Source organism: Aquarana catesbeiana, linkage group LG01 (assembly GCF_042186555.1).
Source record: "Aquarana catesbeiana isolate 2022-GZ linkage group LG01, ASM4218655v1, whole genome shotgun sequence".
NCBI classification, from domain to species: Eukaryota; Metazoa; Chordata; class Amphibia; order Anura; family Ranidae; genus Aquarana; species Aquarana catesbeiana.
The window spans coordinates 474,565,743-474,583,440 of NC_133324.1; the positions used below are offsets into that span (position 1 = coordinate 474,565,743).

Below are 17,698 nucleotides of genomic sequence, written 5' to 3' on the forward strand. Positions count from 1 at the left end.
TCACTTTTTTATATAGGGAATAGTATCATGTCTATACTTCATCTAAGAATTTTTGACACTGTTGTTTTCCGTCATGCCCAGTTGCAGTTAATATATGCTAGACCTACTCAAACAAGGCAAAGGAGTTTCAGAAATAGCTTGAATGTTGGTTATTATAAATAGAATCCATATGTAACTGCATGCTATTGTGGAAGTCCAATTGTCAGTGTGTCACTGCAGTTCCATTTAAGGAACCTAAGTGCCAGTGTGTCACTTCAGTGGGACTCATGAATGTCAGTTGTATCATTGGAGTTGATTTACTAAAGGCAAGTAGACTGTGCAGTTTGCAAGCGCAATTGCACTTATTTCTCCATGAATGCTGTTATTTTATTTTCCTTGCATTGGATTGGTGATTCTTTACAAAGTGAAGCTTCACTACATTCTCGAATTTTGGGTAAAATGAGTGCAACTGCACTTGGAAAGTGCACAGTCTTTTTACCTTTAGGCTACTTTCACACTGGGGCGGGCGGGCGCTGGTGGTAAAGTGGCGCTATATTTACCATAGTTTTAGCGGCGCTATTCGGCCGCTAGCGGGGCGATTTTAACCCCCGCAAGCGACCAAAAAAGGGTTAAAACCTCCCGCAAAGCGCCGCTGCAGCTTTGCCGGCCAGTTTTCAGCGCTGTCCCTTTGTTTTTAATGGGAAGGGGTGCTTTAGGAGTGGTGTATACACTGCTCCTATAGCGCTACAAAGATGCGGCTTGCACGATTTTTTTCACTGTCCTGCAAGCGCACCGCTACAGTGTGAAAGCCCTTGGGCAGATACAAATAAGTAATATTAGAAAACATACCAAGAATACTTAAAAGGTAACTCCACTTTTGTGGTCAGAAAAAAATAGCAAATAAAGAAAAAATAATATAGCATATACAATTGTGACACTGTAAATGCAGTGCTATATGGCTACCTGTAGTTGTTCTGTACACATCCCCTGCAACAAAAATGTAATTTTTGGTGAGATACTCCCAGTAGGAACACGTCTAAAGGGATGCAGGTTCAGCAGCTTTCCTCATTAGTGCTGTGCAAGTGCACAGCTGATAAATAATTATGAAAACACTCCAATTAGACTCACTTAGCACAGAGGCACAGAGGAACAAACAGGGATTTCTTCAGAATAAAAAAATGTAGGAATCTGCAGCAAATGTTGTAATAATCCTTGCAATGTACATAGATCACCCAGAGGGGAATTTTTTTCTCAACAAAAGTGGAGTTACGCTTTAACTAAAGATGTTGTTTCACCATGAGTCCCACCTGCTTATACGGCATAGTAGATGATCACAAACACATGCATGATAGAAAGCTCTGATATGAGACTAAATGTTCCAAGTCATAACTGTAGTATATAGGGCTTGTGTGTACGAAATGGCCAACCCACCTCCATTGGAGCAAATTACCTTCCATGGAAAATTCCTGAAAGGAGATTAGTGGGCTGGCTTGTTCATATAGTCAGTTTACAATGACATTCCTATAGCATGAAGTCATCTAAAGTAACTAGACTTTGAAGGCTTGCTTCCTTAGATATGGTGAGACAATATGCAATTTTAATATTAAATATGGAATTTGCAATTTCTCCATCAGATGACAGAACAGTGAATAAGCCCCCCACTGCCCTTCTGCCATGTCTTGCTCTTGGTTAATGAGGCCACACTTCATCAGGGTGGCCCAATAGAGAGGGATCAGGGGTAGGAGGCATTGCACCAAAACTAGTGACCATGGAAACTGGCTGCTTTTTCTTCAGAGTACCCAACAATTCACAGGTCCAATGGTGTTCTGTAAAGATATCAGAAAGTACAAGCTGGTATCTGGAGCTCGCTACTACAGTATGGAGATCTTTGTTGAACTGTCCTGTGCATGTTCATTTAACTCTTGTGGGGAATAATGGGTCTACCATCAGAGCATGTCCCATATTTTGAGACATCCCTATTATTCTTTTATGTGCAGTGGGAAAAAAATCCTGGAGCACAGGATCTAAACCAGGCTCCTGGCAGACATTAACTCTAAGCTCCAGCTAAACATACATCTGGTCTGTGTAATGGGACAAGTTTGTACTGAGGAGGTTGCAGGGGCTGGACAGGGGCAAATGACTTTTACTTTAACCACTAGACATCTGCGCTATGGCCGAATGACGGCCACAGCGCAGACCTGCATTCCCGGGAGGCCGTCATATGACGGCCTCCCCTGTGCACGCTCCCTGCCGGGCGCGCTGTGATCACCGAGTCACTGAGACTCGGCTGATCACCGATCCGAGTAAGGGGCCGGTCCCGACCTCTTACCATGTGATCAGCTGTCAGCCAATGACAGCTGATCACATGATGTAAACAAAAGATCGGTAATTGTTTTTTTTTTTTACGCTGACAGCGCGAGTAGAAAAAAAAGCCGATCACCGGCTCAGATGTCAGGGACATTGGTCCCGAAGTGGAAGAGGCACATCTGCCTCATCAGTGCCACCTAAAAGTGCCACCTAACACTGCCCACAGTGCCACCTAACAGTGCCAACAGTGCCACCTAACAGTGCCAAAAAGTGCCACCTAACAGTGCCAAAAAGTGCCACCTATCAATGCCCACAAGTGCCACCTATCAATGCCCACCTGTAGTGCCAATCAGTGCCACCTGCCAGTGCTGCCCATCACTGCCACACATCAGTGCCCATCACTGCCACCCATCAGTGCCCATCACTGCCGCCTATCAGTGCCCATCACTGCCGCCTCATCAGCGTACATCAATGAAGGAGAAAAATTGCCCGTTTTAAATTTTTTATAACAAAATATAAAAAAAAAATTTTTTTTTTTAAAAATTCAGTTTTTTACATTTTTTTAACAAAAAGTAAAAACCGCAGAGGTGATCAAATACCACCAAAAGAAAGCTCTATTTGTGGTGAAAAACATATAAAATTGTGCGCTAGCATGAATATAACATATAATGAGGTTTTACGATTGAAAAGCTCCTTGGGGTAATACCCGGAGCTGTAGTATGTTTAAATCCCAGTGCAGAGAAATAACAAAACAACAAATTAAAGTTGTAAATTATACCATATCTCCATAAAAATTAGTAGAAAAAGAAGTGAAAGTTCTAAACGTGCGATTGGACCCCCAATCGTTTGAAAGACACCACATTCAGTCCATAAAAGACAAATTAGCAAAAACAAAGTATGTGAGGAGGAAAAGCCGTTCCTTTGGTGTGTCACATCAGGGTAGAAAGGTGAAAGATGCAGAAACACTCCCAAGCCACCGATAGTTGCAGGGAGAGGAGTAATGGATGTACCCTTACCCCACTTGTTGGACCTCCTCTGTGGCGAGGTCATACGAGCTTGCAGATATAACCCTCTGCAGGGACAGATAGGATATCGATGTCCGGGTCTTGTTTACGAGCACCACCAACTCAAAGCTGATCTTACTGCTGCAGCGTCAGGAGGGAGACTCGTGATTCGGAGGATCCATGAATAAAAGAAAAAAAGGGGAAAACTCCAATGGTGTAGTAATAATAGTAGGGAATTTATTATTTAAATAGACCAAAGGTCTGAATACAAAAATACAAGTGTAAAAATCGTTAAATTTAAAAAGCCGGCATAAAAACAAAGGCTGAACGCCCGTGCAAACATGGCACACGTGATGGCAAGCACTGCGAGGCCAGGCCCTACATGTTTCGTCATGCGTGACGTCTTCTACGGGGCACGGGCGACGCAATGAACCATCACCTTTTATAAAAACAAAATACAGCCAAGCCTCGTTTCCGCGCAAGCCCGTCACACGACTGGGCATGCGCAGAGGCATACCAAGCCTCGGTCTGGCTGTCATTGAAAGCCTCCTATAGAGGCGGAACATAACTGTGAACAGGAAATACTAAAAAAAACAAAGTACAACCAAGCCTCATTCCCACGCAAGCCCGTCACACGACTGGGCATGCGCAGAGGCATCCAAGCTAGAAATGGAATGGATATACAAAATCAGATGTCTCAAACCACGAGGGCTCAATGTCGATATTGAAATCAATGCGTTTATTGATAACGCATGATGGAAATTTCAGACATAGTAACTAATGTGGTTTTAAATAAAATGCGATTACAATCAATCAATCATCCATGGGTGATTCAACCTTTGTCTAAGAGGGAGTATTGATTACTCAAAAGTTTGGATATGTGTTCATTTCTGGGTTTATGTTATGGGCTCCTTATGTCTAACACTCTAGTGTCTATCCCTTATGTCAGTGATTGTAAAGGGGGATGCTGGGGCTTGACCTGGCTGTCATGTCTAAATTTAAATATAATATGTTTGAATTTTAAAATATAATAAGCTCAAACTTTAATATAATTTATCCAAATCTCACATAACTTTTCTGGTAAATTTAGATATTTTCAGTTTACAGGCAGTTTACGGGCCAATTTTTCATTTCATTTTTTTCAATTTTCATTTTTTATTTTTCATTTTCAAAATTTTTTTTTTATTTTTTTTTTTTTTTTCATTAATTTTATCCATTTTTTATTCATTTTTTATTCATTTTTTCATTTTTTCACTTTATTATTTCATTTTTATGATTTTATTTATACTTTCATTATGTAATTTCATTTTTTTCATTTTTTCATTTTTTCATTTTTTGCTTGTTGCATTAAATGTACAGCGCATTACATCATTTTGATTATATTTGCGCATATCATATATGCTGTGGAGTGGATTCTTGCTGGCGCTGAGATGTTTTTAAGTACAATTTTTTTATATTTGTAAGATACCGGATGTTCTTGCTTATTAGACTTCGTTACTTTATATCCGGACTTGGAGTCACACGTTTGAGCATTTCCTGTTCACAGTTATGTTCCGCCTCTATAGGAGGCTTCCAATGACAGCCAGATCGAGGCTTGGTATGCCTCTGCGCATGCCCAGTCGTGTGACGGGCTTGCGTGGGAATGAGGCTTGGTTGTACTTTGTTTTTTTTAGTATTTCCTGTTCACAGTTATGTTCCGCCTCTATAGGAGGCTTTCAATGACAGCCAGATCGAGGCTTGGTATGCCTCTGCGCATGCCCAGTCGTGTGACGGGCTTGCGCGGAAACGAGGCTTGGCTGTATTTTGTTTTTATAAAAGGTGATGGTTCATTGCGTCGCCCGTGCCCCGTAGAAGACGTCACGTATGACGAAACATGTAGGGCGTGGCCTCGCAGTACTTGCCATCACGTGTTCCATGTTTGCACGGGCGTTAAGCCTTTGTTTTTATGCCGGCTTTTTAAATTTAACGATTTTTACACTTGTATTTTTGTATTCAGACCTTTAGTCTATTTAAATAATAAATTCCCTACTATTATTACTACACCATTGGAGTTTTCCCCTTTTTTTCTTTTATTCATGGATCCTCCGAATCACGAGTCTCCCTCCTGACGCTGCAGCAGTAAGATCAGCTTTGAGTTGGTGGTGCTCGTAAACAAGACCCGGACATCGATATCCTATCTGTCCCTGCAGAGGGTTATATCTGCAAGCTCGTATGACCTCGCCACAGAGGAGGTCCAACAAGTGGGGTAAGGGTACATCCATTACTCCTCTCCCTGCAACTATCGGTGGCTTGGAAGTGTTTCTGCATCTTTCACCTTTCTACCCTGATGTGACACACCAAAGGAATGGCTTTTCCTCCTCACATACTTTGTTTTTGCTAATTTGTCTTTTATGGACTGAATGTGGTGTCTTTCAAACGATTGGGGGTCCAATCGCACGTTTAGAACTTTCACTTCTTTTTCTACTAATTTTTTATGGAGATATGATATAATTTACAACTTTAATTTGTTGTTTTGTTATTTCTCTGCACTGGGATTTAAACATACTACAGCTCCGGGTATTACCCCAAGGAGCTTTTCAATCGTAAAACCTCATTATATGTTATATTCATGCTAGTGCACAATTTTAGTTTATATGTTTTTCACTTTATGGATATTTGAAGTATTTTGTTGCAGCTGCACTTTGTGAATTTAAGCATTTTTATTTACTTTGTCTTGCTCATTAGCGCAGGTTTTTCCACCAATTTTCTATTTGTGGTGAAAAAATGATAAAAATTTCATTTGGGTACAGTGTTGTATGACCGCACAATTGTCATTCAAAGTGCGTCAGCGCTGAAAGCTGAAAATTAGTCTGGATAGGAGGGGGGTTTAAGTGCCCTGTAAGCAAATGGTTAATACTGAAAGCATGGCCATTGTGTGGTATAATAAAAAAGCCTCAGGCTCCATGCACACTGGGCTTAAAAAAACGTCTGTTCTCTTGGGAGTAAAAAACGCTCATATAGAGCATTTTTTGTACAAAGTCTAGACTAGTTTAGGAGAGCTTTACGTGTTTTCTGCCAGTGAGCTCCAATCAGAAAGCAGAAGTTTTTTTCTCCTGCCTCTAAACGTTGAGCTCAAAATATGCCTCTGATCGTCCTTATGTACATGGACACATAGGATAACATTGAGCTGCTTCTACAGGCAGAACACAAAACTCCTGTAGAAGCAATGTTTTTTATGGCAGTGTGCATGGAGCCTAAAGCCTCGTACACGCGGTCGGATTTTCCGCAGACAGTTTGTTTCTGAACGGCCGTTCGTCAACCAGCCATGTTGCAGAATCGGAGGAGATAACGTGTTATTTATTATTGGCCTTGGAGTTATTGCTTTGACCCAAGTCCAGTCCAGGAACAGGAGGAGGAGGATTTCTTGGACCAAAAAAAAAAAAAAAAGGTTGCTTTATTAATCGTGACCAATTATGTCATATGCCTTTGCTGTGGAAGCTCCAGGAGAATAATCCGGATGATTTTCAGAATTATCTCCGGATGACCGACCCCTGCTTTCACCAGCTCTTGGCATTGTTGACCCTATAAGAAGCAGGACACATGCATGAGGCTTTTGTTTTATTTTTTTGGTTGAATAATAATTTGATTTGGTATATTTTCTATATTTTTGGATGCATAGAATGCACTTTTTGGTTAATTTCTGTTGACAGATAGCATGTCTAATTTTATTTGTTTTCTTTTTTTAATGCACAATAAAAAAATTGTGTAGAATAATACTTGGCTATGTGTTTTACTTCAAATTACAGTTTAGGAGTAGGCAGTTACATTTAAAAAAAATACAAAGTAAAATTGACAAGGAACACCAACATAGTATCTTTGATCATAAAAACTACAGGATAATGGTGCTGTGGTAACTTGCCCCCCAAAAAAAAAATTAAAAAAAAAAAGCATAATAATATTATTCTTGATATCACTAGAAAATAAAAGCCTTTTAAAATACATTTGCCGTAACTCCATCACTATCACCAGCAAAAGCAGCTTGATTATTATCCCATTAAAGAGGAAGAGAATGTGTGCTGCATTTCGAGATTTCATAATTTGCCACGTCACAAATGTTAATTCTCCATTACGAACGTTAGTTTACAAGACCGATCGCTTCCAGCTTGTCCTTGCTTGAGCATGCGTGTTTGTACTTTGGACTTTTGCCCGACGGACTTGTGTACACACGCTCGGAAAATCGGACAACAGACATTTGTCCACGGAAAATTTTAACGCCTGCCATCTAACATATGTCCGCGGAAAATCTGACAACAATTGTCCGATGGAGCGTACAAACAGTCGGATTTTTAACCAACAGCCTGTTATCACACATTTCCCGTCGGAAAATCCGATCGTGTGTACGAGGCTTTAGTGTGACTCTTGTAGAAGATCATGCCTAATAATGTTCTTGTTCAAAAGCTTTGCTTTCCAACAATATTTGTATTTTGCCATTAAAACATCTTGAAAAACCGCAGTCAGGAAATTTTTAATGTTTCCTAAACCCTTGTCAAAATATACTTTTCAATCTAAGGAAGAAAACAAAATATCTTCATTTGTTATTGCACATATCAGGAAGGAAGTTATTTCCAGGCTATGTTCAACAGTTTTCTGCTATCTGTAAAAACACTGCTTTGTTCTTATTTAAAAACCTCTTATAATGATCTAGCAAAAATGACATCATACTTAACAGCTGGAACAGTTATTGTCTTACCTTGATCTGCAGTATCTTGGGTACTCTATTGTACTGTTAGTAACTGTTCTTTTATAAAAAAAATAAAAACCTCATAAGACACAGGTTTTTTTTTTTGCAATATAAACAAAAAAAGAGCAGCAATTTTGAAAAAAAGCTATATTTTTGCTTTACTAAAATAAATATGCCCAAAAAATATATTATATATTATATTAAAAAAACTAAAAAAAATTGCAATAAGCGTATATAGATTGCTTTGCGCAAAAGTTATCGCGTCTACAAAATAGGGGATAGATTTATGGCATTTTTAATAATTAGTAATGGCGGCGATCTGCAATTTTTATTGTGACTGAGACATTGCGACAGACAGATCGGACACTTTTGACACTATTTTGGGACCACTGGCATTTATACAGCGATCAGTGCTACAAAAATGCACTGATTACTGTGTAAATGTCACTGGCAGGGACGGGGTTAAACACTAGGGGGCGATCAAGGGGTTAACTGTGTTCCCTCAGTTCTAACTGTAGGGGGGGTGGGCTCACTAGAACATGACAGAGATCACTGCTCCCGATTACTGGGAGCAGAAGATTGCTGTCATATTGCTAGGCAGAACAGGGAAATGGCTTGTTTGCATCTCCCCGTTCTGCCTCTCCGTGCCACGACACGCGGGCCTGCTCCCGTGGCACATGGTGGGCCCGTGCGCGCCCGCTAGCCGCGGATGATGCAGTGCTGTACGGGTACGTTGTTTTGCACCCCCGTGCCACTTTGCCGACGTATATTGGTGTGAGCCGGTCGGCAAGTGCTTAAAGGCAAATAGACTGTGCATTTGCTCCAGGGCATTTGCTCCAGAGCTTAGTAAATGAGGTAAAGCTTCACTTTGCAAAGAATACCCAATCACGTGCAAGGAAAATGAAAAAAAAAAATTTTTTACTTGCGCATGATTGGATGATGGAAGTAAGCAGAGCTTCTGCTTATATACTAAAAAAAGGACAAAGAGTATTTTGGGACTTTAAATATACCCCAGTGCGCACACTTACCACGCAAAAGAAAAATTATCCTATATCATACAGTTTGTATAAAAATCTTTTTTTTTTTTTACATACAATATAAAAACACATATTGCTGTCTGTGAAATACATTACAAAGATAAGCGCATTAAATCTTCTGTGAAGGTCAACGCCTTTCGCAGATCATCCGCTTCTTCAGGACCAACAGAATTGGGTGTATTGAAAACACGTAAATCACAGACAGTCGAAAACAAATCTACAATAAAGCATAAAAGAAGAAAAATGAGCAACAGCAAAAAATACAGCCTATTCATAAGTTGTTGGTACAGATCAGGTTATCACATTTATCTGAGTATAATTTATATATCCAGATAAATGTGATAACTTGATTTGTAGCAACAACTTATAAATAGGCTGTATTTTTTGCTGTTGCTCATTTTTCTTGCTTTTTGCTTTATTGTAGATTTGTTTTTAACTGTCTGTGTTTTCAATACACCCAATTCGGTTGGTCCTGATGAAGCAGATGATCCACGAAACGCGTTGACCTTCTCAGAGGATTTAATGCGCTTACCTTTGCATGGTATTTCACAGACAACAATATGTGTTTTTATATTGTATGTAATAAAAAATGATTTTTATACAAACTGTATGATATAGGATCATTTTTCTTTTTGCATGGTAAGTGTGCACACTGGGATATATTTACAGTCCCAAAATACTCTTTGTCCTTTTGCAACTATATTGGGATGATACCCCAGTGCTCACACATTCTAGATTTACTGCACTCCCACAAACATAAACTCGAAGCCAATGCTTATTTACTAAGCTCTGTATCAACTGCACTTTGCCTTTAGTAAATCCACCCCATAGGGTCCTTGAACACCATACTGCACATACTGCATTCACCATAACGCACTGAAAATGCATGTGCGCGTGCGTTTAACATGCATTTTGACACCCATTGTGTTACGTTGCATGTTTTGTGCGCGTTGGGAAGCGTTTTCTTCTCTGTTGTGAAGTGATGGGTCCTCAAACGGGTCAAAGTAATAACGGCAATTAATTATTTTTATTTTCAGTTTCAGCTGCATTGTATCTACATGCGTTCATGTGCATTGAGCTGCGTTAAAATAGACAGACAGGTTGCATTTTAACACAGCACAATGCAGCATATATAAACACAACATTGTGGTGTGAAGGAGGCACATACAAAAACTGTTTTTTCCATGGGAGAATGTCCAGCATCATCTAGGTTTTTACCCCTCAGCCTAAAGTCTAGTACACATTTAGTTCAGGTTGAACAAAAAAAAAAAGCTGGCAGCTCAGGTCGGAGCCACTGTACTAACTATACGACATTAGTACAGCGATCTCCCCTGCTGAGCTATTGTGTTCTGACAGAGCGCTGATCGGGAGACGGTTGGCTGCTTGTTTTCCAGCATGCACATCCGACAGAAGCTGGCCGAATGTCCGACTTCTCTCAAACTGGCTGCCATACACACGGGCCGAATGTCAGACGATTTTTATTGAACCAACTGATGTGGCCCAGCATTCGGCCCATGTGTACTAGGCTTTACTGTCCCAGGCCTGCTGTCTAGGAACACCCATTACTCTGACTGACACCATCCGTTGAGGCCTTTTGTTATTTGCATACCCCCTCCCAGGAGCTTGCATCAGGACTGAAGGCTCTTGAAAGGAGTGCTGAGGGAGGGTCTGTGATGTTTTCAAGAAGCTATGTACAGCGTCCTGCTGTCCCCTGTCACCTGCCATGATCTGCCATCACCGGTTTTAAAAAAAGCATGTAATATAAACAGAATGGTCTTATTTTGAAGTTCCATTAGCATGGGGGGCAGGGGAGGCAGAATATAAGCACGTTTTTTTCGAATTTGGTTCAACAGATTAAAAAAAATGTTGTTCTCATTAAGGAAAATGCTGCAAAAATACTGATTACAGGGTTTCCTTTTTCTAATTCTATCCAAAACTAATAAGCTGTTTTGGGCTTTAGTCTTTCAAGTTTCACTAAATGAGGTCCTCTTCTCGAAAAATTATCCATACACATCCACTACTTAACCACTTCAATACCAGGCACATTCCCCCCTTCCTGCCCAAGCCAATTTTCAGCTTTTAGCGCTGCCAATTTTTAAATGAGAAATTGTGCGGTCATACTACACTGTACCCAAACAGAATTTTTAGCATTTTGTTCTCACAAATAGAGTTTTCTTTTGGTGGTATTTGATCACCACTGGGGTGATCACATACCGAAAATTTTCGTTACTGTTATAACATTCTGTAAATAAGAACCTTTTCTCCTTCACTGATGGGCACTGATGAGGCGACACTGATGGGCACTGATGAGGTGGCACTGATAGGCACTGATGATGGGCACTATGCGGCACTGATAGGTGGCACTGATGGGCACTCATAGGTGGCATTGATGGGCACTGTAAGGCAGCACTGATAGGCACTGATAGGTGGCACTGATAGGCACTGATGATGGGCACTATGCGGCACTGATAGGTGGCATTGATGGGCACTCATAGGTGGCATTGATGGGCACTGTAAGGCAGCACTGATAGGCACCGATAGGTGGCACTGATGGGCACTGATAGATGGCACTGATGGGCTTCACTGATGAGGAGGCACTGGCAGGCATTAGTGATGGGCACTGATTGGCATCATTTGTGGGCACTGATTGGCATCCCTGGTGGCTATGGGTGGCATACCTGGTGGTCACAAGTGGTGGGTATCCCTGGTGGCCCTGGTGGCATCCCTGTTGGTCCTGGGTGGGTATCTTTGGGGGGCTGTGCTGATAATCAATCAGTACAGACCCCCCCTGTCAGGAGAGCAGCGATCGACTCTCCTCTACTCGCCTCTGTCAGATGCGATGGAGGAAAAGCTGATACACAGCTTTTCCTGTTCACACCCTGATCAGCTGTGATTGGACACAGCTGATCACATGGTAAAGAGTCTCTGTCAGAGTTGCGGTGTGTGAGACTAACACGTTGCACCACCAATCACTGCGCTGCGCGCCCCCGAGGGCGCGGGATCGCGGGTTATCCTGATTACGTCATATAACGTCCTGTCAGGATAACAGAACCACTTCACGCATGTCATATTGCTTTATGGCGGATGGGAAGTGGCTAAAGTGTAACATAAAAAAAAAGTGAAGTCCACACAGTGGAGAGGTATTAGAACACCTGGCAGGTTTTTATTGCTACCTCTGACCCCATTAGGGAGATTGACCCTCTCTATTTGTCCTGTTTACCATTATCATTAAAAGTGAAAGTAAAATAAATCCCAAAATGTGGGTTTACACTAGAACAGTAATAAAGGGGAAATCTTCCAATGGGGACACTAGTTCTGATGACAACCAGAGATTCCCTCACTTTGGAGGGATTTCCTCTCACTTCCTGTTGTGGCTATGGGACAGGAAATGCAGGTAAATCTCCCCAATAGAACACAGATGACAACATAAAACTGACAGGGGTTATGACCCTCCTTTAATCTATCAAAAATGGAAAAAAAAGCCTTTAGTTCTATAGTTCTAATTGACCCTGTAATGACCCTGTAATCTATTTTTCATGATTTTTTTTTCTTACTGTGTTTTTCTGCCTCCATGTAAAGTTTTCTATGAGCTTCTGAACCTTTTCTTTTCCTTCTCACTTCCTTGTATTTGGAAAACCAGGTCCTGCAAGTTAGTGGTAGTCATGTTCACTGCTCTATAGCAAACAATGGCAAAGAATGCATCCACAGCCCCACCCCAACCCCCCCCGGTCGGTTACCAGCCCTGCACTTACCCCATCTATGGCGAGGGCAGCGCTTACCTCTGGGCGACGGGAGGTGGCTTCCCCTGCGTCTCCTCCTCGGCATCACGGCGGCCGTGCGTCTCCTCCCTACTCCTCCCCCTCCTCGGCCCATAGGATCGCTTCTCCTTTTGGCCAATCGGGTCTCAGGTCGGGTCGCTTCCTGATTGGCGGAGGAGAATCAAAGTGACAATCGCGAATATTTATTCGCGATTGTCACACAACTGGGTGGTTTTGGGGCGCATTGCTCTGCCCCCCGAGCCCACCCTTTTTTGCAGCTCATTAGAGCCTCTGGCTCTAATCACATGCTTCAAAAAAAGAAAAAGCCAATGGAAATCCATGCGTCCAGCGCCCCGCATGTAAAATATGGGGCCGGACGCATGGATAGGGGGGCGGCGCCCCTGTGTCCTGCTTAATGGGCCTCCACTGGTGGCTACGTTCCTACATACAGTATGACCATGGAAAATTAACATAGACACCCTCTAACAAGAATTTCGATCACAGCAGCAAAATAAAAGGAATTCGGAGAGTTGGAGGAAGCTTGGAGTAATAAAAGGCACATTTGTGAGTTAAGAACCCATACTTGAATAGAATTTTCTTTTTTTTAAACCAGTATCTCTTTAACCACAGTTAGAGTCAATTTGTAATGAATACTTACTACATTACATTCGGATTGTGTACATGATTGCATTGATTGCCATTGATTTATCTTAGTTTATTTTATTGCCTGTGTAAAGTACTGCCAAGCTTGGTTTATTTATGTGATGGTAATGCAACCACTGAGTGTTAAAATATCTGTTAATGATGCACAAATATATATTTGACTGTCTATTAAATGGGTGAATAGTCTAATCTTGTTAATGTATATTCTTTCTACTGTGTTTACAGATTGGAGCAGGATATCGAACAACTAGAAAGTGAGGAGTCATTAATATCTGCCAAAGAACAAATCCTAAGAGAAAAGTTAAAAGAGACTGAAGTATCATTTCTAGATTTACAAAAGGTAAAATAACTTTTTGTCTTGGATGGTAAGGGGGGGATTTACTAAAACTAGAGCACTCAGACTCAGGTGCAGGTGTGCTTGGTAGCCAATCAGCTTCTAAAGTCAGCTTGTTCAAATAAGCTTTAAAAATAAAATCTGGATGCTGATTGGTTTCTTTACAGAGCTGCACCAGATTTTGCACTCTCCAATTTTTATAAATCTCCCCCTTAGAGTCTAAAGCTAGACTCTTTTTGGGGGTTTTGCATTAGTAAATAGTTGAAATCCACGCCAGGTTTTTTTTTTTTTTTTCTTTTATATGCCCTATGTGTTCTGTTTTAGAGATCTTCATTCACTTCTTTCCCTGGAGATACAAGAAGCAGAAAAAATCCCTCAGTTGTCACTGGAACAGTTGGCCCCATTGGAAAATGTCCCTCACCTCCTGTTCTGGTGACAACTGTAAAATTCAGATTTCTTGTTACTTTGGGACAGTGGTCTAACCTGCAATTTTTGAAGATTCAGGTGTTTATTTGTGCACAAATGGGTGACAAAGGTTCTAGTGCGTTATGTTTCTGTAATTAAAACCGATCAATGCATGTCATCATTTTCACTTCCAACCCAATTTAACATTCACTAGCAAAACTTTTGTTTCTATATGAATGTGAAAACCACAAATACCTCATTTTAACCACATGAGTCCCCGGGCTTTTTCCTTTCTAAACCCTCTTTAGTCTCAGAGTGTTTTTTTTTTTTTTTTTTTAATTTGGTGATGTCTTATTTATGCATATGTATTGTAGATAATTTTTGGGGGGACAGACAGGGATTTATTTTGGTAGCGGATTTGGATTCTTATATTTCAATTTCCTTGGTTTTTATTGGGAAAAAAAAAAAAAAAATAGCAAAAAAATGCATTTCCTTGCACATTATCCTAATGGCCTAACCTAATGTTTATTGCACACCCTAATGTACTTACTGCTAAATATAATCAAGAAAGCCTGCTGAATAAAATATCACCTTAGTTCAACTTTTATATAATTCAGAGGAATGGTAAGCTCAAAGTGAATGTATGCATTTTACTGCAGGAGAGTTTTATTTCACTCTTGACAGTACATTGGAACGCATTGGAAAGAAAAACGGTTTGCATAAATTGTTAGCATGGTTTTAAGATTAGAATAAGTTGGGTTGACGAGGGCTAATATTAGCACAATGATGACTTTCTCAGTCAGCAATTAGTCGGCAATTACTTAAACTTTTGATGATATTGCGTTCACTGACGTGTGAGCATTTGATACTGATGTAATAAATGTAAATATCATCCAGATCATTCAATATCATTGTTGGTGCTCATTATAGGAGAGAATATTTTTATTTAATAAAAATGCTCACTATATATATATATATATATATATATATATATATATATATATATATATATATATATATATATATATTTATTTATTTATTTATTTTTTGTACACTTTTGTTTTAATGGGGATCTAGGCAGTAAAGATCTTATCCAGGTCCCTTATGCAGCTGTGCAGCAATAGATCATTTTCAATAGTGATCTATTGCTGGCTGCAATCAGCCAATAATAGATCACTATAGCAGTGATGTGTTGCTGCAGGGTGACGATGGACATAGCCGCAACAGCACTGCCTGAGTCATAAGTGTTTCCCAGTCCTGCACATCAAGTAAATCACAAAATAAATGATCACAAAATGGATTCAGCTGGCTCTCCACCCATCAGGAAAGTGACTTTAACATTTTTCACCAATGTAGGGCTTAATCATAGAAGTGCTGTAATGTCACATCCCTTCCAGTCTAAACTAGTGGTGCACCTAAATGACCATTTGGGTGCCGAAACCAAAATCGAAAAATTCAGGATGCACTTGGCCGAAAACAAAATTTGACAGTTTTTAAAATATATATATATTTATAAAGTATTGTATTATATTTGACTTTGTAATTAATATCATTAATTTAAATTAATATGAATTTATTGTCGGCTATTATCGGCAGCTTTTGAAGCGGTGCTTAGTGCATTTTTGGCGCATATTTGGCAAACCGCACCAAACGTACCTCCCCATTGAAATGCATTGAAAACGCAGCAAGAACGCATCAAAAATGCACCCGTGTTGTGTTTGTGATGACTTTTCTGAGTCATATGACCTATGAAAAACACACCATAAGCAAGGTAAAATCTCGTCCAAATCGCTGTTAAAACGCATCAAAATATGGTAAAATCACGGCAAAATCACTGTCATTTTCAGCAACCATTATCCGCACTTTTCTTTTGGCACAATGCTGAAAATCCTATTTTTGGCCAATGACTTTCAGCAGGCGAAATTTTGGTTCATCCCTAGTATAAACACAATGCGCTCCTTTGGAGTGCTGTGTAGCTAGATGAGAGGCCTAAAAGCTGATTGTTTCAGATCCTAAGCTTAGAGCCGGACCCTGGCTGTCACTGACAACTGTCGGTTTCATCAGCCGAAGCTGCCAGGACTGCTAAGTCTGGGTGTAGCTTTAAAAGGGTATCTGGGACTCAACCAAATATCTATATTAATTGAACAGGAAACAGTGGTATGCCCTGTGCTGTCCATACCACTGATAACAGAATGGACCATTTAAAATAAAAATAAAAGGTAAGTTAATAATTGCAGCAGAGCTCCTAGCCCCACAAATCCTTGGTGATGTCACAGAGAATGTTGACCAAAGTCATCCAAGTTGCTCTCAGCAACTCCGCTCACTCTTCTCCCACTCCCAAAGCATCTGTTCTGTGCTTACATTATAGCAGCCTTTCTCAACCTTTTTAACACAGAGAAACTCTTGAAATAACTTTCCAGGCTCAGGGAACTACTAATACGAGTAATTACTATATCAAGAGTTCACAGTACATTAGTGTAATGGTTGCTTAGATGAATGCTTTTTACATTTGTGGTCATTGGAAAGACTCTCCCACCTTACAGATAGCTAAAACGTTCATTGTTCATGGTGGTTACTCATCTGAGAGGCAGACATTTCTCACTGCTCAAGGAACCCATGGCAAGCCCAAAATAACCCTAGGGTTCCACAGAACCCTGGTTGAGAAAGGCCGCATTAGAGATAGGACGGCTGGGAAGTATGCCAATCACTGCTTGAACTGGGGAGCGGGGTGAGCTGAGCTGCTGACAGCATACCTTAAAGTTGAAATTTAATATGCTTATACAGTACCTCACAAAAGTGAGTATACCCCTCACATTTTTGTAAATATTTTAATTTAATTTAATTTATATCTTTTCATTTGACAACACTAAACAAATGACACTTTGCTACAATGTAAAGTACTGTTCCAGAACATTTGGAGTGCCAAGGTTCGCCATCACTGGCCTAGGCCATCTTTATGTAGAGCAACAATTCTTTTTTTCAGATCCTCAGAGAGTTATTTGCCACAAGGTGCCATGTTTTCATGGGTCATGACAATTTCATGGATCAGATGGTAGACGCACCAACTAGAAACAAGGCGTTACTAGATCTACTGATTACCAACAATACAGACCTGATCACGGATGTGGAAATACAGGAGGCAATTTAGGAAACAGCAATCACAGGTCTATTGGCATATAAAAGCAAAGGAGAAGGCCTTCAAAAAAGCTGAGAGATCATCATCAGCATTCAGACTTTACAAAGAATGCAACAAGATATGTAAGGGTGCAATTAGGGCGGCAAAAATGGAACCCAAAAGACACATAGCAGAGGAGAGCAAAAAAAATTCCAAGAAATTCTTTAAGTATATAAACAGTAAAAAAGGGAGGACAGACCATATTGGCCCCATAAAGAATGAGAAAGGACATCTGGTTACAAAGGATGGGGAGATGGTGAAGGTATTGAGTTTATTCTTCTCCTCAGTCTTCACAAGGGAATCGGGGGGCTTCAGT

At 40.4% G+C, this 17,698-nt stretch overlaps 1 protein-coding gene across 4 annotated transcripts in view; it reads left to right on the forward strand.

The window, feature by feature from the left end:
• PALM2AKAP2 (PALM2 and AKAP2 fusion) overlaps nucleotides 1-17,698 on the forward strand; it is a 511,246-nt gene that overhangs the window by 163,287 nt on the left and 330,261 nt on the right. For all 4 annotated transcript variants that reach the window (XM_073591310.1, XM_073591304.1, XM_073591317.1 and 1 more), the window contains exon 4: nucleotides 13,694-13,808. In XM_073591310.1, the coding sequence (XP_073447411.1) occupies nucleotides 13,694-13,808 (115 nt within the window). The remainder of the gene's footprint in view (nucleotides 1-13,693; nucleotides 13,809-17,698) is intronic.